General features: G+C 43.4%; 1 protein-coding gene and 1 pseudogene across 1 annotated transcript in view; one reads left to right on the top strand and one right to left on the bottom strand.

Annotated features, from left to right (window-relative positions):
• Positions 1-24,940, bottom strand: part of FUT10 (fucosyltransferase 10) — an 84,358-nt gene extending 59,418 nt beyond the window's left edge. The window contains exons 1-3 of the mRNA XM_065899919.1: positions 24,876-24,940; positions 17,325-17,677; positions 13,723-14,017 (exon numbers count right to left, since the gene is read on the bottom strand). Of these exons, the coding sequence (XP_065755991.1) occupies positions 13,723-14,017; positions 17,325-17,405 (376 nt within the window). The 5' untranslated portion in view covers positions 17,406-17,677; positions 24,876-24,940. The remainder of the gene's footprint in view (positions 1-13,722; positions 14,018-17,324; positions 17,678-24,875) is intronic.
• LOC136141878 (nuclear receptor coactivator 6 pseudogene) lies at positions 9,096-11,283 on the top strand (annotated as a pseudogene).
• Positions 24,941-25,492: the final 552 nt, after the last annotated feature.

Raw genomic sequence — 25,492 nt, 5'->3', positions numbered from 1 at the left:
ACCCACTGCAGTTGCTGACCGACAGAACATTCTGAGAGGAAATTAAGATGATAACAGGACGCTCTGTGCTTTGGACAAGCAGGTCCTTGGATAGTTAGATGCGTATCTCAGGAAGAATTTCAATGCACCAGATTCCTCCGTCTTTCCATACATCGACAAGCACTAAAATCATTAACTTGAGATATCCGTTCCTTGTGACTAGCAGTAATCTTCCACCAAGACGTGTGCTAGAACACGTGTATCCCCAGCCAAAAATCACGTATAACTGGCTCCTCCCTGACCGCTTTGGAGCAGTTTCCTCAGAGCTAGCTGAGAGGCTGTCTCCTGCGTTATAGTCCCCAGTAAGACCCTGAATATAACTTAAACTCACAGCTCTTATGTTGTGTGTTTTTCCTTAAGTCAACAATCCAAAAATAGAGATGAAGATGGGACTAAGCACAGACGACTGTTTAAAAGTCAGCTTAAGGGACAATTAAAAGCCCATATCCCTTTATTCTGTGCAACTGAGCAACTGTCCCCTCCCCACCCTGAGAGAGTCCTGGAGGTTTCTACTCTCAGGAGTTCAAAAGAAAGGGTCTTCGGGCAGGGGGTACATGGTCTAGTTGAGGTCAGGGGTATCACACTGAAAAAAGAATTAAGTGATAGTTTACAGACTGAGCAGTAAGAAGCTCCCAGAAGATGACCACCCCTGTTATACCCTCCAGGTAGAGAACTGAAAGGATCCTCTCTGGGAAATGTGACCAGCCCAAGAGAAAACGCCTAAAAATACTGACACGAAGGGTAATCATACTACATAGCTGAGCTGTGAATTGCAATTATGTGAGTTATAATAACGTAAACGCTGAATAACAATCTAACTGAAATCCCCATGTTCCCTTAAGGGAAGTCAATGGATAATGCCTCAAATTACAAATTCCAAAATTGCAAAATTAGGAAGTAAAAATATAAGCATGTTATTAAGAAAAGAGAGAGCTGAAAGAGCAGAAAGTGATTGCTTCTAGGGACTGGAAAAGGTGCGCAGGTTCTGCTGTTTCTTTGAAATAAGCCTTGTACCAGAGTGTTTAATTCAACTAGGTACACAAATAAACTTGATAAAATGTAATTTAAACAAACCAGAGTTTTAATCATAGGGTCTAATGCACTCATTCAAGAAGAATGCCAGGCACAACCTGGGTAAATTATATAACATCTTAAGACCCAGTGAAGATGATAATACCAATGTTCTCATTTCCTCCCCGACTCCATGTGAGGATCAGGCCGGCTTCACTTACTAAGTCATCCATTCGACAACGTTGCCTGAAGCCTGGCTAGTGTCAGGCACTGTTCCAAGCAGTGCGGTAACAGCAGTGAACCCAACGAAGTCGCCGTTCTCCTGACTTAGATTCCAACATGGGGCACAACAGGTAACCGGTCCCAAAATAGTAAGAGAACTTCTGGCGGGGGGGGTAATAAGTGCTATGAAAAGAAATAAAGCCAGGCAAGGGTCCACGCCATCAGAGAGCCATGTGGGAGGAGAGCCCTATTTTGGAAAGAAGGTGAGGAAACAGGTCTCTCTGAGAAAACATCACTCCTGCAGAGACTCAATCGGTGGGGAGGAATAACCCGGGGCAGCGCATCCCAGGTGGACGAAGAACAAATGAAAGCTTCTGAGGCTAGAACGGGCTTTCCCTGTTTGAGGGACAGCAAGCGGCCCGGAGGAGAGAGGAGTGAGCCAGGGAGACAGACCAAGGGTAAGAGACAGACCGGGAGTGGGGCAGAGCCTGCAGAGTCGGAGGCCATGCTGAGGACCTGGAATTTTAACGCGATGGGCAGTCACTGCGGAGTCTGAGCAGAGCTCTGAGAATGGCTTTACCTTCTGTAAAGTATTATGCAATAATTATTTGCTTAAACAGAAATAAAGTCTATTTTTTTGCAATTTTTAAATTGAGATATAGTTGGTTTACAATATTATATTATTTTCAGGTATACAACATAGTGATTCACAAATTTATAGATTATATTCCATTTGTAGTTATTATAAAATATTGGCTATATTCTCTGTGCCGTACAATATAGCCTTGTAGCTTATTTATTTTACACATAGCAATTTGTACCTCTTATTTAAAGTAAGGGGTTTGATTACAGCAAAGATGTATATATGTAGATAGATAGATAAATACACATTTACATCTCTATACATTTATTGTATATCATATATGATCTATCACTTAGTTATGACCTTCTTTTTCACGTTCAACTTTGTTGCTGTCCACACAGTTCAAGTAAGTCCATTTTCTTGCCATCTCCCAAGTAAGTCTTAACCTGGCAAAAGCAATTACCTACTATCTGCATTCAATGCACAGGGCCCAGGAAAGTCAACCTCCAGAAAAAAAGTACTAGTAAGAATCAACTCATAATGGGTGAGACTGGCAGAAATTACCCCGAGAACAGTTCACAGATGTGTCACTCATGAAGTGTCAGGGACACTCAGTACAGTCAAGATGACCAGGGGCAGCCGTATAAGGAAGTCTATCAAGGTTGTTACCGTATCAACTATGATATAATCTTACCAAACTGTACTTGTTTGTTTTCTGTGCTTCTCCAACACGTGGCAAGGGACCTGGCAAACTGTGACTCTGCAGAGACGTTGTATCACTGAATGTTGGGATGCAACTGACAGGACAGATATCAAGATTCAAAGTAATTGTGAGACAGAAGCCCCCACTTGCAGAATTCACAGAAGGAATGAAGGAGAGCTTGTCCTACGACTCTTGAATTCCTCAGCAAGGTCAAGAATACAGAAAGGGGTGAGACAGAGTGGGGAGTCTTGGGTCCTTCTAATACAAAGAGCCCCAGGCGGACATAGAGAGCTCAGCAGAAAGAAGCTGGATGTGTTGCGGGTACCAGGAGCTGGAAAGTTGTCCCACGTGACTATCTGGAACAGAGAGGCGGCTGGCTGGGAGAGGACACTGGAAAAGGGTTCCATCAGGGAAACTCCAAATGCCATGAAAATGCCCCAAAATAGAAAAAGTACACTTTAATCATCCACCAGACCCACTCAAGGCCATCAGATCGAACCATCTGCTGAGTTCACAGGACATAAAGCCACACGGGCCAACCAAGAAATGTCCAGTCTCCTTAATTCTCCTCCCTTTCCTCACAGCAACTCTGCTAGTCTCCAGAAAGCAGCAGATGAGGGAGGAAGAAGGAGGCAAGCAGAGTGTAGAGAGAGGAAAGACCTGTACTGCAGAAGAAGGACCGCAGGCCTGCAGCGGCGTGAGAGAGGTCCAAGCTGGGGATGCAAAAATATGTAACCCTAGGCATGGCATGTGGCTGAATGCTCCATTTACTAAGTTTGAAAGTGTGTTTGCAACTTAAAGTGACCATAAAACTGTCCATTCCCTGAGAATGAGCACAAAAGCCGGGGCTCAGCCAAAGCTTCCAATTAGAGGATGGTGAAAATTAACCCCCTTAGTGAGGTCTTAAAGGGACAGTAAGAAACATAAATAAAGAATGTGTGCTTACAAAAATAAACTCAAAGTGGCTTAAAGACTTAAATATAAGACATGACACCATAAAACTCCTAGAAGAGAACATAGGCAAAACATTCTCTGACATAAATCGTAGCAATGTTTTCTTAGGTCAATCTCCCAAGGCAATAGAAATAAAAGCAAAAATAAACAAATGGGACCTAACCAAACTTACAAGCTCTTGCACAGCAAAGGAAACCATAAGCAAAACGAAAAGACAACCTATGGGATGGGAGAAAATATTTGCAAGTGATGTGACTGACAAGGGCTTAATTTCCAAAACATACAAACAGCTCATACAACTCAGTAACAAAAAAACAAACAACCCAATCAAAAAATGGGCAAAAGACCTAAATAGACATTTCTCCAAAGAAGACATAAAGATGGCCAACAGGCACATGAAAAGATGCTCAACTTCGCTAATTATTAGAAAAATGCAAATCAAAACTACAATGAGGTATCAGCTCACACCGGTGAGAATGGCCATCATTAAAAAGTCTACAAATAATAAATGCTGGAGCGGGTGTGGAGAAAAGGGAACCCTCCTACACTGTGGGTGGGAATGTAAATTGGTGCAGCTACTGTGGAAAACAGTATGGAGGTTCCTTAAAAAACTAAAAATAGAGCTACCATATGATCCTGCAATCCCACTCCTGGGCATATATCCAGAGAAAACTCTAATTCGAAAAGATACCTGCACCCCAATGTTCACAGTGGCACTATTTACAATAGCCAGGTCATGGAAGGAACCTGAATGTCCATCTACAGAGGAATGGATAAGGAAGAGGTGGTACATATATACAGTGGAATACTACTCAGCCATTAAATGCCATTTGCAGCAAAACACGGATGGACCTAGAGATTATCATACTATCGATAAGTAAGGTCAGAAAAAGACAAATATCCTATGATATCACTTACGTGGAATCTGAAATATGATACAAATGAACTTATTTACAAAACAGAAACAGACTCACAGACACAGAAACAAACTTAGGATTACCAAAGGGGAAGGGGTTGGAGGAGGGATAAATTAGAAGTTTGAGATTAGTAGATACACACTACTATATACAAAATACATAAACAACAAGGTCCCACTGTCTAGCACAGGGAACTATTATATTCAATATCCTGTAATACACCATAATGGAAAAGAATATGAAAAAGAATAGATATAAATATTTTGAAATCCATGGATGGGGGGAGCAAGAAGCCTGCACGTGGAATGAAGGTCCGGGGGCCCCACCAACCACTCAGGATCCAGTCCTGGAGAGATGGATTGTAGTCTTCCTTTGAGGAAGACCAGTCCCACATTCTTCCTGTTTGTAACCTCCAGACTTCAACAAGGTGTGCTAATATCCACTTTCCGGAGAAGTTAAACATTTCAGTAGCCTACTTTTCTCTTTCTGTCCATGTACCTGTATTTACTAAAGTTTCTATTTAGGAACTCACCCAAAACAAAAGCAGTTCCCGACCCTAACTACCCTCATTCTAATCAAAGGCACTCCAACCCCTCTCTCATGACAGACAGGTTTCAAGAGAACTGTTTTAAAATGCAGAGTTGTGTTTTGAAATCACTACAGTGATGGTTTCTAAGACTAAATTCTCTAACTCTAAGGACTTTTGTTTTTAAAAAAATTATTCACTTGTGACTGCTTAATTTTTGTTTCAGAGAATTGCTGATGTAGCTGAAGACTCATGTCTCAAATGACTGAAACCAGACACAGAATTCACTGTATTTCACCGTGAAAGTCTTTAACTATTACTTCCAGAAATGTGTTTATATTAAGTAAATGAATCATCTCTAGAAAGAAAAAAAAGAAAGGAAGCTATAAAGGAAGCAAACAAAGTCAAAAATATTCCTGGTTCTGGATAAACAACAAGGTACTACTCTATAGCACAGGGAACTATGTTCAATAGCCTGTAACAAACCATAACGGAAAAGAATATGAAAAGAATATATATATAACTGAGTCACTTTGCTGTACAGAAGAAAATAACACAATGTTGTAAATCCACTATACTTCAATAAAATCTAAAAAAAAAAATTCTGGTTCACAGAAGCCTCAAGGTCACATAATCCTTTGAGTTTCCATTCCTGTTAATTAGGTCAGCCTTTGACACCTGAATCATTTTCCTGCCTTTTCTTTTTCAATCCTGCTGTACCAGAGTACCATTTGCAGTTGTAAGTGACCTACTTAATTAGAATATGGAACCCTCAGACAGAAAAGTGTATTGTATTCACTCTATTTCGCTCAATAGACCTTATTAAAGAACTGAATTTCTAATTTGGTTTGCTACAAACCATACACTGTAAGCAATTCCAAAATCCAAATATCCAGGTTTTATTATAGTCAGGAGTGTACATTTAAATACAGTTGGGGAGGAGGAGCACAGGATCAGGTGTCGGTGCATCTTGGTTCTCTGTCCAGCTCTGACCCTAACCCCTGTGTAATTGGGGGGCACATCCTTAACCTTCCTGAGCCTCAGACTCCTCACCTCGACAAAGAGAAGGTTAGACTCCCAGGTCCTTTAGGTCTCTACGTATCTGTGACTATTTCCTGAGTGCCTAGCATGTACAAGGCACTATGCTCGTTATAGAGGAGAGGGGAAGTACAAAGGTGAAGTGTTGCCCTGTCATCAAGAACTTTGCACTCTAATATGGAAGAGAAGATGATATAGGACAAAACCAAATGCCATAGTTACCTTATTTATCTTCTTCATTCCTCATCATTGGCATTGTGCCTGGCATATTGTATTAATAGATGCTCAATTAAATGACATAAAAGAGATATAAAATGCCTCTGGACATTTAGAGAAGAGAGGCTACATCCAATGGAAGGGAATCAGAAAGCATTCATAGGTGTTATATTTGAGTTGGTTTTTAAAAGGCCATTCAACTTTCACTTGCTCCCTAACACCATCCTCTAATTTGATGCAAAATCTTAAGCCAAAGTTCAAGATTCTCCATGCTCTGGTTCCAATGTATCCTTCGATCTTAGTCTCTCTCTTACATAAAATCATGCTGTAGCCAACCAATCTCCTTGCTGCAACCTCAGATATTACCCATAATTTTCTACCTCCATGCCCCCATTCATGCTGTTCTTCATACTGAAATGTCCTCCAATCCCAACATAATCCAATTCCATTATCCTTCAAGGCCTACTTCAGATTTCTCCTATTTTATGAAGGAGATCTTATGAAGCCTTTCCTGACCCCTCCAATCATGTGTGCTCTCTCCCTTCTCTGAAATCCCACAAAACTTGTCGACATTTCTCTTATGGTATATACACCCTTCAGCACTGCATGACAGTTCGGTAATATCTGTGTCTCAAGATTATACTATTTGACATCAAAAACTGTATTATTCCTCCACATTGCCAAACAAACGGTAGCGTTCAGTAGATTATTTTGACAGGACAAATTAAAAAAACGCTCCAGGACATAGAAATTGAATGAACAATGGTGCTAAGTCAGGAACATCTGTGGCATATGCCTAAAATGCTGACTATTCCAGTTTGATTTTTGAACATAAGTTTAGCTGATATAATCACAGGAGTCAATAAGCTCAGAAGGCAGGCCTGAGTCTTTACACAGAGCCTTAAGTGGCAGGGCAATAAAAATGGCATATATTCAGTTCTCAGTGGGAGAGCTGGACAGTGACAAAATCCGAGATATGAAAAGCAAACCAGAAGCATCCTGGTTGACACATCAGTCTCCTGGGAGTTTGGTTAGAGGCAAGTCCATCCCTGAGAGAAGAATCGGGTCTTAAGTGTGCAGATAAAATTAAGTGCATGCTCTGCAGGTCTGTGAGTCCAAAAAACTCACTAAGTAAATACTGCTTTGTAGGCTTCCTGGCAACCAGATATATGAGTGCGCATCTCAGTAGAAGGAAACAGACAAACATGAAAGCAATCATTACTGAATTTCCAAACTGGTGAAAAAGCGAAGGTTCTCCGCAGAAGGGAGAAGGGAACAAAAAAGCACGCCACACACAAAGGGCAGGAAATCAAAATAGCTCTGAATTCCTCAGCAATAACACTGGAAGCTAGAATACAGTGGGAAAATGTCTTAAAAATTCAGAAAGAAAAGAATTTCCAACTTAGAATTCTATGCTGAGCCAAACCATCAGTGAAAGTAAAGGCAAAATAAGCACATGTTCGCACATACAAAGTTTCTGAAAACTTACCTTCCGTGAACCTTTCTCAGGACACACTGAAATAAAGGCACAAACCGGGACTTCCCTGGTGGTCCAGTCGTTAAGACTGCACTTCCACTGCAGGGGGCGTGGGTTCTATCCCTGGTCAGGGAACTAAGATCCCGCATAGCCAAAAAAAGAAAAAAAAAGACACAAACCAAGAAAGGGGAAGATGAGGCATAACAGAAACAGAAAATCCACACACAAGTGAAGTACAAGGAATCCCCAGACTGATGGGCAGCCAGGACAGCACCTGGGCACCAGGCAGAAAGGATGACGGCTCTAACTGGACATGTCAGGAATCTCTGGGAGACATTTCTTTAAGAATATCTGGGGGCTTCCCTGGTGGCGCAGTGGTTAACAATCTGTCTGCCAACGCAGGGGACATGGGTTTGAGCCCTGGTCCGTAAAGATCCCACATGCCACGGAGCAACTAAGCCCGTGCGCCACAACTACTGAACCTGCGCTCTAGAGCCTGCGAGCCACGACTATTGAGCCCGCGAGCCACAACTACTGAAGCCCTTGCACCTAGAGCCTGTGCTCTGCAACAAGAGAAGCCACCGCAATGAGAAGCCTGCGCACCACAACGAAGAGTAGCCCCCACTCGCCCCAACTAGAGAAAGCCTACACACAGCAATGAAGACCCAATGCAGCCAAAAAATAATTAATTAAATAAATTAAAAAAAAAAAAAAAAAAGAATATCTGGTGCCACTACAGGGAAAACAATTTGTGCAGGAAAAGAAATCTTAGTATCTTAAATCGTGGCTCACTGTGACTACATGATGATGTAAAAACTGGATGTTAATCTATCTAAAATGATGATATAACTTCTGTGGAAGAATATGGGTCTGAGAAATGAGTTGAGGGAGCAAGGGTGAGGGAGGAGAGTTAAATACTCATCTTCCGTAGTAAGAATCAATATATAATGCCTAAAAGTGAAAAACCAAGAAGTCATAATCAAAGTGTTACTTGAAAACACAGGAGCTCTATGTGCACGTATAACATGTTAAAAAGTTTTAAATGTTTAGCCCCGGCCCGGTCCGGCCCATCCCCCTCCCCTCCGGGTCCTTGAGGCCCAGCCTGGTCAGGCTGCTAGCGGCTGGGAGCCGACGGCCGGGCTGGCCGGACAGACAGGTGCACGCGAGGACGGACGGAGGGATACATGGAGGGCCGAGGGGACGCTCGACCCGGGCCTGTGCTAAGAGGCCCGCCCAGGAGGGCTGGGGCAGCACTCAGAATTTTTATTTGGCTGCTACCTTAAAATACAGGCCCTAAAAATGCCAGCTTGTTTGGACTTAGATGATCTGGATAAATGATAAAAATTAAGAAAGACATTTTGGGTATTTTTATTGTCTACTTGGCATATGCTTCTGGAATAATATTCACCATGGTTATGGATGACCTTCCAAACTTAGAAGATATCTATACCCCCTGTGTTCATCAACAGTGGAGGACTCAGAGATGGACTTTGACTCTGGACTAGAAGGTGATGACTCAAAAAGTGATAGTATTTTGGAGGATTCCACAATCTTTGTGTCCTTCAAAGGAAATACAGATGATAAAGACTTCAAATGGAAATTGGACACAATATTGAAGAAAGTACCCGATTTATTACACATGGAATCCAGCAAGCTAAAGGTACAGAGGTAGAGGCCTGGAACAGTGACATTCAACATCTCCCGGGAAGCAGCGGAGCGGCTACGGATCCTGACTCAGAGCAACAACCAGCAGCTTCAGGATCTGGGAATTCTCTCCATTCAGACTGAAGGGGAAGGTGCTATCAACCTGGCTTTGGCTCAGAACCAAAGCCGAAACGTGAGAATGAATGGACCCATGGGAGCTGGAAAGTCAGTTAGGATGGAGGCGGGCTTTCCCATGGCAGGTGGTCCAGGAATGCCTAAACGCCTCCCACCTGGCTTCGCAACAGGACAGGCCAATCCGAACTTCATGCAAGGTCAGGTGCCTTCGACCACAGCAACTACCCCTGGAAATTCAGGAGCCCCTCAGCTGCAAGTAAATCAACATGTCCAGCATGCAGGTGGTCAAGGAGCTGGTCCTCCTCAAAACCAGATGCAGGTGTCCCACGGGCCACCAAATATGACGCAGCCCAGCCTCATGGCAACTCATGGCAACACGAACAGCCAACAGACTGGTAGTTCTGGGGTTCCTCAGGTGAACCTGGGCAACGTGCAAGGCCAGCCCCAGCAGGGCCCACCATCTCAGGTGATGAGCATGTACCAGCAGATCTTGCCCTCCCAGGGCCAGAAGGCCCAGCAACAAGGTCCCTTGAACCCTCAGAAGCCTATGATCCTTTCAAGGGCCCAGCTTATTATGCAGCAGGGTCAGATGACAGTGGATCCTCAGAGCCAAAATCCTGGGCTCTCGTCCCAGAGGACAACCCCACCCAAGCAGATGCTTCCCCAGCAGGGCCCACAAATGATGGCGCCACATAACCAGATGATGGGGCCTCAGGGGCAAGTTTTGCTTCAACAGAACCCAATGATAGAGCAGATTATGACCGATCAGATGCAGGGGAATAAGCAACAGTTTAACACTCGGAACCAATCTAATGTCATGTCGGGACCAGCACAGATAACGAGGAGACCAACTCCAAACATGCAAGGAAACGTGGTGCGGCTTACGGGACAGATGTCAGGACAGATGCTGCCCCAGCAAGGGCCCGTGAACTACAGTCCATCTCAGGCTCAGGGACAGGTCTTGAGGCCACCGGCACCCAGTCCACATATGGCCCAGCAGCATGGCAATCCTGCCACTACAGCAAATAATGATGTCAGCTTGTCTCAGATGATGCCTGACGTCAGCACGCAACAAAGCAACATGGTGTCCCCCCCTCCCTGCCGAAGTGTAGGCCATGCTGGGAAACAGTGCCTCGGGAACCCACTTCTCGGGCCATGGGATGCCTTTCAATGCACCTTTCAGTGGAGCAATGGAAATCAGATGTCCTGTGGTCAGAATGAGGCTTCCCGGTCAGTAAGGAGGTCACACTAACAAGCCCATTGTTGGTCAACTTATTGCAGAGTGATATCTCTGCAGGCCATTTTGGGGTAATGGATAAGCAAAATAATACCAATGCAAATAAACTGAAGAAGAAGAAACCCCCTCGGAAGAAGAAAAATAGTCAGCAGGATCTAAACACCCCAGGTACTCACCCACCTGGTCTGGAGGAGGCTGATGAGCAGCCATTGCCTAGAGAACAAGGAATTAACCTGGACAACTCAGGCCCTAAACTGCCCGAATTTTCAAAGTGACCACCAGCCCTTTCACAGAGTTTAGTCCCGAAGGAAACTCCAGCCACAGCACTGCAGGGGTCTGTTCCCAGACCAGAACTCGAGGCAAATGCTGCCATAGTCTCTAGACAAAGCAGCGAGCCTAAAGAGATAACTGAAAAGTCCAAAACTCCAAGCCGAAGAAACTCCCGAACTGAAGAGCCAGCTGTGGCTTCTGAAAGTGTGGAAAATGGACATCATATGCCATCCTCTTGGCCTGCTCCAGCCTTCAGCCCGACTGAAGACATAACCAGTGCAGTGCAATCCAGGCGAAGAAAATCCAAGTAAACAAGCTGAACGACGACTTGTAAATGTGTGTGAAGTTTACAAAAAGCAATTTTGAGCTGTGACTGTTTAAAATCCATTTTAATAATGTGGTCCTTTTCCTGGTCCCTGCAACCTGTTTCATAAAGTGCAATGGGGAAAGCAGAGTTGTTGAACCCTTTTGGTGTTGCAAGATGAAGTTCAAGGTTTCTATTCTGTTGCCATGTATTGAGAGGAGCTAATGTGATTATGTTATTAGTTTTCACATTTCCTAAGCAGCCTAGAGTACAGGGTGAGCATTTTTAGATCTTCTAATAATGTATGGTGCTGTGGAAGTACTGTGTCTGAATAGCAGTAGTGGGGCAAAAGGAATCTTCTCATTTGGAAATGTTGTAAATAATTTTATTATATAGTGTTTTAGTTGTATTTGTTGTAGAAATGGACCAGTGAATAAAGAGAATGTAAGGGTTTATACAATGTGGGAAAAAAAAAAGTTTTAAACGTTTAAATGATAGTGACTGTGATACAACCACTCTGGATATTGGTCTGGAAATTCATAACAAATAATTCCACTGCTAGGTATGAATCCTCATGAAAGCTCACACATGTACATGGATCGTTTACTGTAGCATTTTTTGTCATAAGAAAGTTTTTTTAAAACAACCTAAATGTCCAACAATAGGAAAATGGTTAAATGAAGTGTGATATATAAATACAATGGAATTCTATACAACAGTAAAATGGGTGAACTGGAGCTATAAGGATCCAACATTAACAAACCTCAAAAACCATGTAAGAGAAAAAGTAAGTTACAGAGAGAGAAAGTTAACATATCATACTATTTACGTAATTTTTAAAACATACAAAAAAATATTATATGTTGTTTAAACACACACACAGACACACACACACACCAACTTCAGGATCATGATTCCCTCCAGGTAGGAGGAAGGAAACAGGATGGGGTCAGTGAGGGGCTCATAGAGGCTTTCAATTTTACTTGTAATATTTTACTTCTTAAGCTATGTAGTAAGTACATAAGTACCCATTACATTATCTATATATTTTTGTGTCTAACTGAAGTATGTCTAGGGGCTCCTCGTAAAATTTGGGAAATTAAACTCATACATTTAATGTTGCTTCACCTCAAAACACCCCTAGAGGATTATAGTCCCTTATCCAAACTCTCAGAGATTTATGTGTTTCAGAATTCAGAATTCTTTGGATTTTAGAAAAAGGTATCAGGATGCAATCCCATATGTTACATTACACCTTCAGTGGGACCTGAAATCAAGTGATGCTCAAAATAAGCATCTGACACTATTCAGATGGTTGTTTGCCCCTCAGAAAAAATCAGCCGCCAGCCTGGCCCTGTACAAACAGCCCTCACTCCTCAGACCTACACTGATTCCCCTCTAAGAGCAGAGGAGGAAAGCAAGTGCATGGGGACACCTGCAGGCCTTTGGAGGCTCTGGACTCCACCACATCTGGATGCGTAAGTGCCTGGAATTCCCTGCCTCCTCACCTCTACCAGGCATGAGTGCCCATTGCTCTGCAGCCCTGACCAACGGTGGGGCACATACACCGCCTGATTCCTGCCGAGCCCATTTTCTGCTTTATTTAAGTTGTTGTTGGGCAGATCACTGAGGATGACTCAGCCCTACAGCCCAGTCTCAGTCCTGCCACTCCAAAGCCAGCACTACACACACACACACACACACACACACACACACACACACACACACACACACACACATTCATACCACACTCTAAAGCAGATGTCCTTTCACTGACTTCCTAACTTTAGTGATTAACCTTGCCTATCTTTGGTCGAGCTTGCTAATCTGTATTCCCCCGTGCCCCTATCACTCAGCACCCAGGAGCTCCATCTTTCTAACAGCTGTTGGCATCTTGCTACCTCCAACTGGCTGGGTCTGGCTGCCCTTCAATGCCAGCATGACATATAATCAGCCTCGGGAAGTGATGAATACCAACTTGCTCTTGAAAGCCGATGTTGAACAATCTTTTTATTTTTATTTCTGAGTAATGAAATCATACTGTGCTGAGCTTATGTCCAATTAAACATCTGTTATGGTCATCAAAATCTCCTGGCCATTATCACAGATGACATTCTGAATTGATATCAGCAGTATAATCAATAGCCAATTCCTAAATAACAAATTCAGTAAGCACAACACCCAACTGTGAAAAGGTGAAAAGAACTAGGTCTTCTCCCCCATAAATACCAAGTGGCCCAGCCAACCACCCCTCTGTTGGTCCAGCTCACTGATTTATTGTATTTGCTCAATGCTCAGGCCTTCCACAGAGCAAGTGCAGAGGAAATCGGGCGTGTCAAGTGCTTTCAAGGGGAGCCCACCATCTCTTCCTTGGGAGAAAGGCAGTAACTCAGCGTTGAAGTAGGATGTCAGCAAGCTAAGGGAGAAAGGCAAAAGCCCTACTTACCATAGAAGAGGAAGGCTTTGGTCCTGTGATGATGGAGGTAGGTCCGGTTGATGGTGAAGAAACAAGTGTCTGCCCCGCACTGGCCTAGCCTTCCAGTTTCCCCAGTCAGTGGGGACCACCAGAGCATGATGGGGTAGCTATCAGCTGCCAATGTTTTTTTCCTATTCAGGGTCAGTCCTTCTCTCTTAAGGAATGGATGGAGATGTATAGGCTCTTCTTCCATTTGTGCATGTCCGTCGTTCAAATTAGAATTTTTAAACTTCTTCCTTTCAAATTTTCCCAGCTCAACCACTACCTAAAAGAGATGACGATTATTACCAGTGTCAGACTGTTTAATTTCCTTCTGTACATCTCCCATTCATCTTGATGATTTAGCTTCTTATTAGTTTTCTATTGCTACCATAACAAATTATCACAAACTGAGCAACTTAAAATGATGCAAATTTATTATCGTACGATTCTGGAGGTCAGAAGTCTGAAATGCTCTCACTGGGCTAAAATCAAGGTGTTGGCAGGGCTATGCCATTTTTCAGGAAACTCTGGTGGGGAATTCGTTTTCTTGCTTTTCTTTTAGAGGCACCCACAGTTCTTGGCTCACGGCCCCCTTCCTCCATCTTCAAAACCAGCAACGTTGCACGTCTCTGACCCTTCTGTTATCGTGTCTCTCTCTGAACACAGCCAGGGGAGAGTCTTCTCTTTTAAGGACTCATGTGATTACACTGGGCCTGCACAGATAATTCAGGGTTATCTCCTCACCTCAAGGTGTGTCACTATAATCCCATCTATTTACAAAGTCCCTTTTGCCAAGTAAAGTAACATATCACAGTTTCCAGGGATTAGGGTAGGGACATAGCCTCCAAAATATCTACCAACAAGGATGCTTCATTCCACTGAACACATAACAGATACATGTCTCCTCCATTTCATAGGCAAATACAGAATCCAGAAGTGGTTGTGTCTCTTAATGAAACCTGTGAGAGTCAGGGTTATTCTCTGGCTATTGCTGGGGATTACACTCTGGGGGAAATAAGTTATAAATTGCCAATTGGTTTCTTTTTAGTACAATTAAAGGAATCATAACATGGATTTTATATTTCCAATAATATCCACTATGGCATAGAGACGGCATAGGTACTGGGCTCCTTCTCACTTAAAACCTTGTTTTTAAATTTATTTCAAGAGAGTCTGGGTCCTGGAGAGCTACGTCATCAATCACAGTAATCTGAAGGGCAGGGTGGACTGAGTGAAATCAGAGGGGCAGTAGTTCTCCAAAAGTGCTGCCTTTTCATCAAACTTTAAGGTTTGATATTGACATGGCATTACAGAAATATGTTAGAGAGAGCAGTATAAAGTAGGGGCTGGTCCGTTTCATATATAACAAAACATTAGTAGTCACACTATACAATAAATAAAGCCGGTAAAAGAAGGCATATTTTCACGTATTAACTGGCCCACTTGTCAACAGAGGACACTACCTGTGTGGCCCGCAGACCCCACTCTCAGCAGCCAGTGGTGGTGCCTTCTTTATGTATTTGTTACCTTTAGCGTCAGAAAAGGGCCCCTGCCCACTGAGGTGATACAGAGTCTGTAACTCCCTGGGGAGGGTCTATAACGTTCACTGGATTCTCTGAGGGATTCAAGGCCAAAAAAGCTATTAAGAGCCACTCAGCAAACGCCACATAGTATTCCAAACGGAAGAGAGAATTCTGTTTTTTTTTTAAAAAAAAAGCACAGATCACTTGTGACACCAAAGTCATCATTAGAACAGTAAGACCATCACTGAAAACTAAAAGCCCTTGCCAATAGCTTTCTAAACCTCTTTATGATAACGTAATAATGTGGCTATTCCCCAGTACCTTGATGGAATGGAGTTGACTTGTAGCTACAAACACTCTTTTTCACCCAACCTTTCCCTGCAAATATACAACCAGGAACTTGAAAGAAACACGTTTAGAAAGCCATGTTTATAACTTCAAAAACAAATTTTGCTCCACATTTCTGATCAAAGTCTGCTATGTGAGGTATAAGGTCATATCCAAATAATAGGGACTGGGACCTCCCTGGCGGTCCAGTGGCTAAGACCCCACGCTCCCAATGCAGGGGGCACGGGTTTTTTTCCCTGGTTGGGGAACTAAGATCCTACACGCCACAGGGCGTGGCCTAAAAAATTTTTTTTAATAAAAAAAAAAAACATCGAATAATAGGGATTGCTTTAAGGAGAGAGATTTCTAAAGCAGAAAACTTCAGCCCCTCCAGTTCAAGCAGGTCCTGGATACCCACCTCCAAGACAGACAAGCAGGGAGCCAGAATCCCAACCTGGCAGTGGAAGGTGGTGGAAGTACAGGGCAGTACTATCTGCCGAAGTCCTTTTATAAGCATAAGCTCATTCAGTCCTAAGCGAGGAGAAGGGAAGCCCTCCAGAATAACACGCCCAGAGAACACTTCTGTCTCCTTCAGTTCCATGTCTGAAATACTCACATCCACAAATAATCTTTAAAAGTCCTTTTGGATTTTGAAATTGACAGCTGGTCCTTGAGTGGGTGCTAAAATATCTCAACTTGTATTTCTACTTTTAATATCACTGTGAAACTTTTATTTTACTTTGAAATCAGCAGATGAAGTTGAGAATAACCAACTAAATGAAATAAATGGGGGGACTCAGGAAACGTTTCAGGTCACTTACCCCACTACAGACAAATCTATTAATGCAGATGTGTGTGTTCTGCAGAACAACAGCTTGTCCTCAGAATAGTCACTACTTCTTCAAGAATGGCATCTTTCGGGGACTTCCCTGGTGGCGCAGTGGTTGAGAGTCCGCCTGCCGATGCAGGGGACATGGGTTCGTGCCCCAGTCTGGGAGGATCCCACATGCCGCGGAGCGGCTGGGCCCGCGCACCACAACTGCTGAGCCCGCGTGCTGCAACTACTGAAGCCCGTGCACCTAGAGCCCGTGCTCCGCAATGAGAGAAGCCACCGCAATGAGAAGCCCATACACCGCAATGAAGAGTAGCCCCCGCTCGCCGCAACTAGAGAGATAAGCCCGCACATAGCAACGAAGACCCAACACAGCCAAAATAATTAATTAATTAAAATTATTTTTAAAAAAACAGAAGGGAGTTTCCTGGCGGTCCAGTGTTTAGGACTCTGTGTTTTTGCTGCCAAGGGCGCAGGTTCAATCCCTGGTCAGAAAACTAAGATCCTGCAAGCCACACAGCAGGGCCAAAATAAGAAAACAAAACAAAACAAAACAAAAACGAATGGTATCTTTCAGAAGGGATCATGACTTGGAGGAAGCCATCCAATTCTGACCCAGTAAGACAGACAGAACTCTACCTTCTGTTACTGTAAAACCAGTACCCTGCAAGAGTCACAAACTGATCCCCTAACCCACTGATTTTCTTTCTACCTGACACATCCACTCACTAAACCTGACACATCCGCTCACTGAACCTCAGTTTCGTCTGTTAAAAAAGAAAGTATTTTCCTTGCTTACATAGAAAATCCTGATCCTGAGAGATGATGCAAAAAGTAAAGTACTTGGAGAGAATGGGGTGGTGGCAAAGGCCCAGGAATCAACCCTGCACAACCCAAATTCTTGGTACCTGGAGTGTGACGAGCAGAAAGACAGTGGCTGTGATGCACAGGCAAGATGCCAGAAGCTTCCTCCTCTGAATCCGCACCATGCTGCCCTGCCCTGGGTGACTGACAGAGGGCTAGCCTGGTTACCAGGTGTTCTCGAGTCGGCCCGCAGCCCAAGACAACTTCACGTGGAGGAACCATCTGGGTGCCAATTTCCTCCACTGCCATTCCTGCTGGGACCTGGTCTCCATGGAGGACTGAGAACTGAGGTTCTGAGTGGGCCTGGCTTGGCATTGAAAGGGAACAGCATGCAGTCTTCTTAAGCGATCATCAGAGCAGCTGGAGTTTCTTTAAACCAGAAGGCATCAAAAAAAATCTGTAACAAATGAGCAATGTTTTAGCCATAGTGCAGAAGATTTCATAAATGTAGTCTTGCAGGGTTACCATGTAGAAACCCAAAGCTTTAAAACTAAAAGGAGCCTTTGAGATCATTTAGACCTAATACCTCACTCACAGATGAGGAAACCAGGACCAGAGAGGTGAAGTGACTTGCCCAAGGTCAGAAAGTCCATTACAGGAGAGTGAGAGATCGACAATCAGGTCCCGAGACTAAAATGATGCTTCCACTTAATTTTCCCTGCCATCAGACTTGAATTCCAAAAGTCATTGACATGTAGTCATTTCCTTCTATCTAAGTTTCAAAAGAGCAGAGAAGTGGAGCAGAAACAACCAGGACTGTCCACCCACTCCTGTAAAAATTAGGGAACAAACAAATCAAAGTTTCAGGCATTGATTAGAAATGGAAAATGATCAACTGACCCCAGTTCCCCCCAAGGAAAACAACTTCAGCTACAACATAAGGAATTCAGATTACTGATTTATTTCTTTAATCTTTTATGGCAAGTGCACTAAAGCAGTGGGTTATATGGGCAGTACGGTTCTCTGGACATCTTGAAATAAGATTTCCATCCATCTGAAATGGATGATCTTTTCCAAAAGTTTTTTAAATGCACTAAATAGTCCCATAGAATGCCTCTTATTCCCGGGGTTCTCTGAGGTCAAATGTCTTGAGCAAATGACCCTGTGGAGTTCAGAGGAAAGCAAGGATCAACATTCCAGAGGAAGGGAGTGCTCCAAGGGTTGATCCTAAGATCTGCCTGTACACCTCTCAGATACAGAATTGAAGATACAATGAGAAATATAAAAAAGATGTAGAATTCTGGCTAAATGCCTTGGACTTAAAGGTATGCTCCCCTCTCATGCATCTACCTTAATTAACTTTTAAGTCTAGGCTATTTCTTCTCCTCAGAAACAAAATAACTCTTGGTCTCAGAAACAGCCAAAAGCGCAGTTTTCTTCTTTCATCCACGGAAGTCTCACAATCCACAGCGCCTAAGAGAACGGGCTCTAGAGTCAGCCTGCCAGGATTCAAACCTCAACTCCCCAGCCTCTCCTTGATTCAATTCCCAAAATGTAGAAAATAAGGTGCCTAATCAGAGAGTGACTGTGAGAATTCTATGAGATATAACTGGCAAAACACTTATTTCAGAGCCTGACACATAATAAACAGCCAAGAAATGTTTGCTATCCTCATGTTTAAATATTATTATAATTTTTATCATAGCTTTAAGTGGAAAATGAAGTTGAATTCATATAAAGTATGATACTGACAGATCAACTGGAACTTCACAAGGAGGAAATACTTTGCCAAAGAAAAGGAGATCACGAATATTTGCTGAGTGACCTATTACGTCCTTTCTTAAGTACTCAGCATGCATGAGCTCATTCAGTTCTCCCAACAACTCATGAAGTAGCAATTTTTAGCCTCATTTTTAAGGGTAAGAAAACTGAATTTGAAGGAAGTAAAGTAACTTGCCCAAGACTGTAACTTTGGTGAGTAATACAACCAGAAACTAGTCAGACTCCGAAGTTCATACATTTTTTTTTTTGTGGTACACGGGCCTCTCACCGTTGTGCCCTCTCCCGCTGCGGAGCAGAGGCTCCGGAGGCGCAGGCTCAGCGGCCATGGCTCATGGGCCCAGCCGCTCCGCGGCATGTGGGATCCTCCCAGACTGGGGCACGAACCCATGTCCCCTGCATCGGCAGGCGGACTCTCAACCACTGCGCCACCAGGGAAGTCCCACACATTCTTTTTATATTTTGTTAACACAAAGGCTATAAAATTCCCACCAGATAATACTAACACTCACAGCTTATCCGCCTAAGTCACAGAAAAAAACCTGTGTACAAAAGCTCTCTGTCAGATGATGTACCAGGGAAAAAAGTATCAAAAGTCCAAAAGAACCTGAAAAGCGCCTTTCCTTCTACTCAGTAGATGCTAGTAGCTATTAATCACATAAAATGGGGAGCTAGCACATTTGGGCACCAATCCTAGCTGTTATTTATATGTAATATACATTTGGACAAGTTGCTAAATCTTTCTAAGCCCCAGTTTCTTCACAGTAAAGAATAAATGTTAACTCATTATTTCTTTCCCTTTTATAACAGAAAGGTTATCTATTTTTTGTTTTATATGCAAAAGCAATTTATTATAACTATAATTAATGTAACCCAGATTAGGTAATGAAATAATATTACCACTTTAAATGGATATAAAGCTAAATCATTTTCAAAAGATTTTTCAATATAACACTCTGCTCAATCTTATCCATTAACCACTTTGTAATGTAGGTACGGCCATTATTATTATTCTCGGTTCCCACAAATAAGGAAACAGATCCTTGGTAAGTTTAAGTGATTTACCCACGATCATAGTTTTTAAAGATGACGTGGGTCTAGAAATCAGGTCACCTGACTCCAAGATCAGTGGAAAAGAAAGAGAAGGGGAAAATAGTGACAGCTTGTTAAGAGTACAAAAGAGTCAGGAATAAAGGAAAACAAAAGATGGAGAGAGTGTGTGAGGACACAGTTTGGGATATTTTTACAGCTAGTACATGGCTCAGACCTGTCCTCGGGCCTTTTTAAGTCTTTACATGGCTGTACAAATTATGACAGAAGAATTTAAGGTTACAAATTCCCTTCCATCCAAAGAATCTCAATTTAGGTTATATTCCCCAAACCAGAAGTACATAGTGTGGTCTCAAGGACTGAGCTGTGAGTAAATACCCACCACTGAAGAACAGAATCAGCTAGTGTAGATGGTATTATGATTTAGAGCAGGCAGCAATCAACCAGGCCTTGGGGCACATCAACCGAATATACCTATGGCATTAATTACCTGGGAGTTTTTCATCAAGTAAGCAGTTCCCCGGCTGGTGGGACAGATGGGCTTGCAGAGAGCACCGTGAAGGCCAACAAGCTCCAATACAATGGAACTCCAATGGGTCCCCAAGAAGAAAGCTCCCTTCTGTTTCATCGTTGCCCCCAGGGTGAATCTCAGAGTCCTCCAAGAGAGTGCCCCAGAACAGTCCTTCCCAGGCTGGAGTAGTGTGTGTTTGTTCAGACAACCATGCAGATAACATCTGAAATGGACTTACTAACCGACCCTCTTGACCCAAGCACTGAGCCCTGAAATGCATCGTACGGCTGTGTGCACGGCCTGGGGCCGGCCATCTGCTGCCCAGAGAGGGGTCTGGAGCTGAGCGTGACCATCTCACACTCCTGCAAATGCTATTCCATCAAAACCAGCAACACTTTCACTCCAAAATAATTTCAGCGTTGTCCACTTTACTTTGAATTAAAATGGACAGAAGAGAGACTGAACATCTTAAAGTGAATTAGCAGCCTGAGGATACCAGCTTCAAACGTCAGCCACACAGGGCCGGCCCAAGGTGCAGGTTAAGGGTCTCAGAAATGGGACTAAGAAGACTTCCGCCCTGTGTCTCTGAGTGTAAAATGAGAAGCCAACCCTAGGTGACACACACCGGGGAGCTCTGGGAAGCCTCCTTGGATCATCTCTTCTCTAGTGATTGGTGAGTCATTTGGGTTAATGAGCGACTGTCTTAACTGAGTTTAAGGGTATATCAGGGAGAGCCTTTCAAAGGAATGTATCTAATTACCAAACAAATTATTCACACCAAAGTGCCATTTTCAAATAAGTTGACTCTCCCAACCTGTTTTCATTTTATGGCGGGTAAATCCTCAGAGCGTCCCTTTAAGTGGGGTGCTGTCCTGGGAAAGGCTGATGACAAGGCAGGCAGATGGGAAGGTCTAAGGGCCTCCGGACAACTCTCCAGGCAATTTTTAACTAACTCTCTTCAATTCTACTTGTCCTCACGGACACTCCTCATCCATTCCTACTTGGTGACTTCAAAAGCTTGATAACTGGGATTTCTACCAGTCTGACCCACTAGCATCCTCCATTCAGCTGTAGAGATGTTGTTGGAATGTAGACTGGATATCTCTCCTCTGATTAAAATCCATCAATGGCTTCCCAAAGAGTTCACGATAAAGACCAAATTCATCAGTTTAGGAAACAAGACTCCCTGGACCCCGCCCTACTTCTCTAGCTTCTACCACACATACCCTTTGTTCTGGCTGTTCCTGGGATACAGCTTCCTGTTCTGTGCTCTGGTCCCTACCTACAACACCCATACCTCTTTCACTACCATAGCCATTCTCCTGGATGTTCAAGGCTACCTGCTTTGGGTAGGGTTACTCCTCCCTAGTACCAAGTCAGGAGATCTAGATCCATACCTTGTGCTTGTTTCTATCACAGCAGTGGAGAGAACGCTGGGGGGTTTTAGGAAACTCTTTAAAGCTGCTTTATTGGGTACATATAAAACTGTCGAACATTAAAAAGTTGACTAATGTAAACAAAAAAAAAAGTTGACCAATGTTGTTAATTATCAGAAGACTGTCCCTTGGCCTGATGAGCATGGTGTGATGGTTCCACAGTTTCCACTTTCATCCAGTTTTCTTTATTAACATTTATTTGTGTTAATGTGTTCCTCAACCTTTTTTAATAGACTTCAGATTTTGCTGAGTATTTATTTTTAAGTAGAGTGCTCTGGCTTGCAGATTTCTATCTGGGAAGGTGATCCTCTTGGCCAAGCACACATTGCAGGAGAAACAAAGAGAATAATGAGAGAGAAAGGGATACTGACAGCCTCATGAATCAAGACTGGTGATTAACAGGGGTGATTAACTGGGGGAAGGAAGTTGTAGCACGAGCACCTTTACTTTTCTATTGCAGAACTGAAGGTGATGCCATTCTTAAATTCCAGACACATACTGAAGCACTCAAATTATACAGTATTTATACAATCTCACTTAGTGGGTCTACTTAATGTAGAAACTAGATAAAAACAAACCCAGACAGACAACTAAATAAAAAGACTCAAATAAAAGCATTCCAAAAAAATAGGTTTTTTAAATGGAGGAGAGGGTCCAAGACTGGGAAAACTCTGTGTCACACTAAGAGCTGAACAAGCGCTTCGAGAACACGACTCTTTCTTTCTCGTCTTTTTCCTTGGAAGGTGTTCTTTGTAACTGTTCTTTCTCCAACAAGGGCTTACTGGTTACTCAGTAACAATTTTCCTTCCTGGCAAAAGGTTGTGAATTAAAGGCCCTCACTGCTTTGATCATTCATGTAATCATGAGTGAGGGACCGATTAACAATGACAAAATCTGGCTAATACTTCAGATGCCTAAAGACGAAGGGCTGGACCAGATGATCTTCTGAGGTTGCATCCCAAAACTAAACTCTCTGATCTCATGAATAGTGCCCAAGAGCACCACATAGAAGAAAAATTAATCAAGTAAAGAGACAGTGATCAAGACATTCTGAGTCATCACAAACTAAAGATTTCTGGAAATATATAAAACAAGAAATATTTCTATATGACAAGTTTTAGGATTACTTGATCTTTATTCTCCTTTTGAGTAATTCAACATTAACTTCTGAAAACTCAAATTTTATTCTCAATATCTGAAAAATACTGTAAATAAAGATAAACATTCTTTTTTAATGTTTAAAAACTCATGGTCAAGAACCCTATTACAAATGTTTATCATAGAATGCTGGTAATTGAATTAGGTACTAGACTTCTTACTGAAATCAACTCTTTACATTCCAAATTTAGAGAGCATTTAAATATGGGTTGGAAATGTCTGCAAACTGAGCAATAATTACACATATATGAATCACATCATTGTTTGTCCAAACAATACGTTCATTTTCTTTATTTCCTAACTTTAACCCTAGTGTGAATTTTTTTCAAAAAGGTTGTTTTAAGATAAAACTTGAAATCTACTTTTTTTTTTAGTTGAAGAATTTAAGATGAGCCATAGAACAGTAACAGCGGAGACTGTATATTTAAATTCACTGTTACACACTGCCATCTAGCAGGAAGGCAGCAAATGAAGAGTCAGGACAGCAATTTCAAAAATGGGGCAGACCTACATGATCCTCGGATGCTAGGACATTGCCTCTGGCTTACAGGCAGGAGAGGGGGAAAGTTCTAACATTGAGGCTAGATTGGTGGCTCTGCCCCTTTATTGTGCAAATACCTGGACCGCTTGTTCAATGCAGATAGTAGCCAGGACCCACTTAAAGAGTCCCCCTTGGGAGACCACGTGGACCAGGCAGGAGAAACAACGCCCTAGTTGTAGAGTGACATCACTAATAAGCTCACCAGTGGTCATGAGCTTCTAGGGTGTCTCATCTTCAGAGAAGGAAGGATGTATAAGGAGATTGAGGTCCTGAAGACCAACTTGCCAGATTCAAAATTACAAGCAGCCCTCAAATGACATGAACAATCCAAGTCATGACATGCATACTACTCTACCTGACTAACGCAGGGCGCTGTGACAGTTGGGGCCTGCTGGAGCAAAACAGTTATTTTGCGTGGCATTTGCTGTATATTAAAGAAGCGTTAAAGGATCTCCCCAAAATGTCTTAAAATCACACCAATGTTCTTTTTATACATTACACTAGCTGAGTTCTGAGGGCGCTAATCAGGTGCAAAAATACTTAAGAAATGGCTTGCATATGATAAGCAAAGCCTGCAGTGCCGGGGACTCTCGCGAAGCATCTTCTCCGTTAAATACGCAATGCTCTCTACAGCTCGACAGCCAGAATCGCTCCTACTTCAGCACACAAAATTAGCAACAAGTGATTCTCAGTCAAGACACGGGGAAGAAGGAAGCCGTTCACAAAGCACAGAGGCGGAGTTAGGTTCTGGAATTGGTGGGGCTGGGAAGATCGTGGCAGAGGGGGAGGTACAGGAAAACCTTCCTTGGGAGGGGGGTAGGGGTGGAGGCGACGGAACCCGCGCGCTTCCCGGGGCTCCCGCCGAGGCCCCTGCTCATCACCCGCCTCCCACCTGTGCTTTTCAGCAGCCAGATGGGTTTGCATCTCAGGCAGTGTCCCTGGAAAGCACTGCCCAGGGTTTCCCAAAGCAGACTTGGATTCTTTCTCAGCATACTACTCCGCCTTCCTCGACACACACTCCCGTCTGGGCACAAAGAGGTTTCCTACGGCTGTGAGTCCGGTGGGCAGCGTCCCAGCTCCCGCGCGCGTCGGCCAAGTCTCTTTTCGTTTCTCGGCACCGAGACTCTGCTCCCACCAAGCCACTGCTCAAGCCAGGAAAGACCCAGAGGTTCACACTCACCTCGTCACGGAGAAGTAGGCTCCCACGGCCGGCTGCAGCCCCGCGGTTTTTCACTTTCAGTTTGCGCCCGGCCGGAGTTCAGGCGAAGACTCGGAGAGGAGATTTGGGAAAGGGGATAACCCTCGGCGCGTCCAGGCCCAGCGATCCTGGATCCGGGTTTTCATGGATGCCCCATTTAAAAGCCTGCGGCGCCTCGGTTCTGCAGAAACACACCCCCGCCCCTCACTTGCCAGTCCGGGGCGCGCAACCCTCTCAAGTTCCTGGGAGGCTCCTGAGACCCTCTTTCTTCTGCTTCTCAAACTCTAAGAGTGGAGCTCCTTCAAAGTCACCTATTCAGGAAAATTGAGAACCTTTTAAGCAAATCAGAGGCCTGGGTACCTTTAATCAGCTGCCAGTGTTTGGTAGCCTGAGCAGGATCATTTAGCTCTATTTTACTGACTTTTAGCTACTGAATTCCAAACTCAGAGAACCCAATTTAAATTATTTTGGCCTAGTCTAGACAGGAAGTGATAAACCTAGGGAGGTCTTTCAAGACCTTGGGAGGGCCAGGACTGAGGTGAGGCGTCTAGGGATCAACATTTGAGGAGGGATTGACCCTCAGAGTCATGCACATGTTG

This window comes from Phocoena phocoena, chromosome 21 (assembly GCF_963924675.1).
Source record: "Phocoena phocoena chromosome 21, mPhoPho1.1, whole genome shotgun sequence".
Lineage (NCBI taxonomy): Eukaryota > Metazoa > Chordata > Mammalia > Artiodactyla > Phocoenidae > Phocoena > Phocoena phocoena.
The sequence above is the reverse complement of the archived record's forward strand: the minus strand, read 5'-3'. Positions and strand labels throughout refer to the sequence as shown.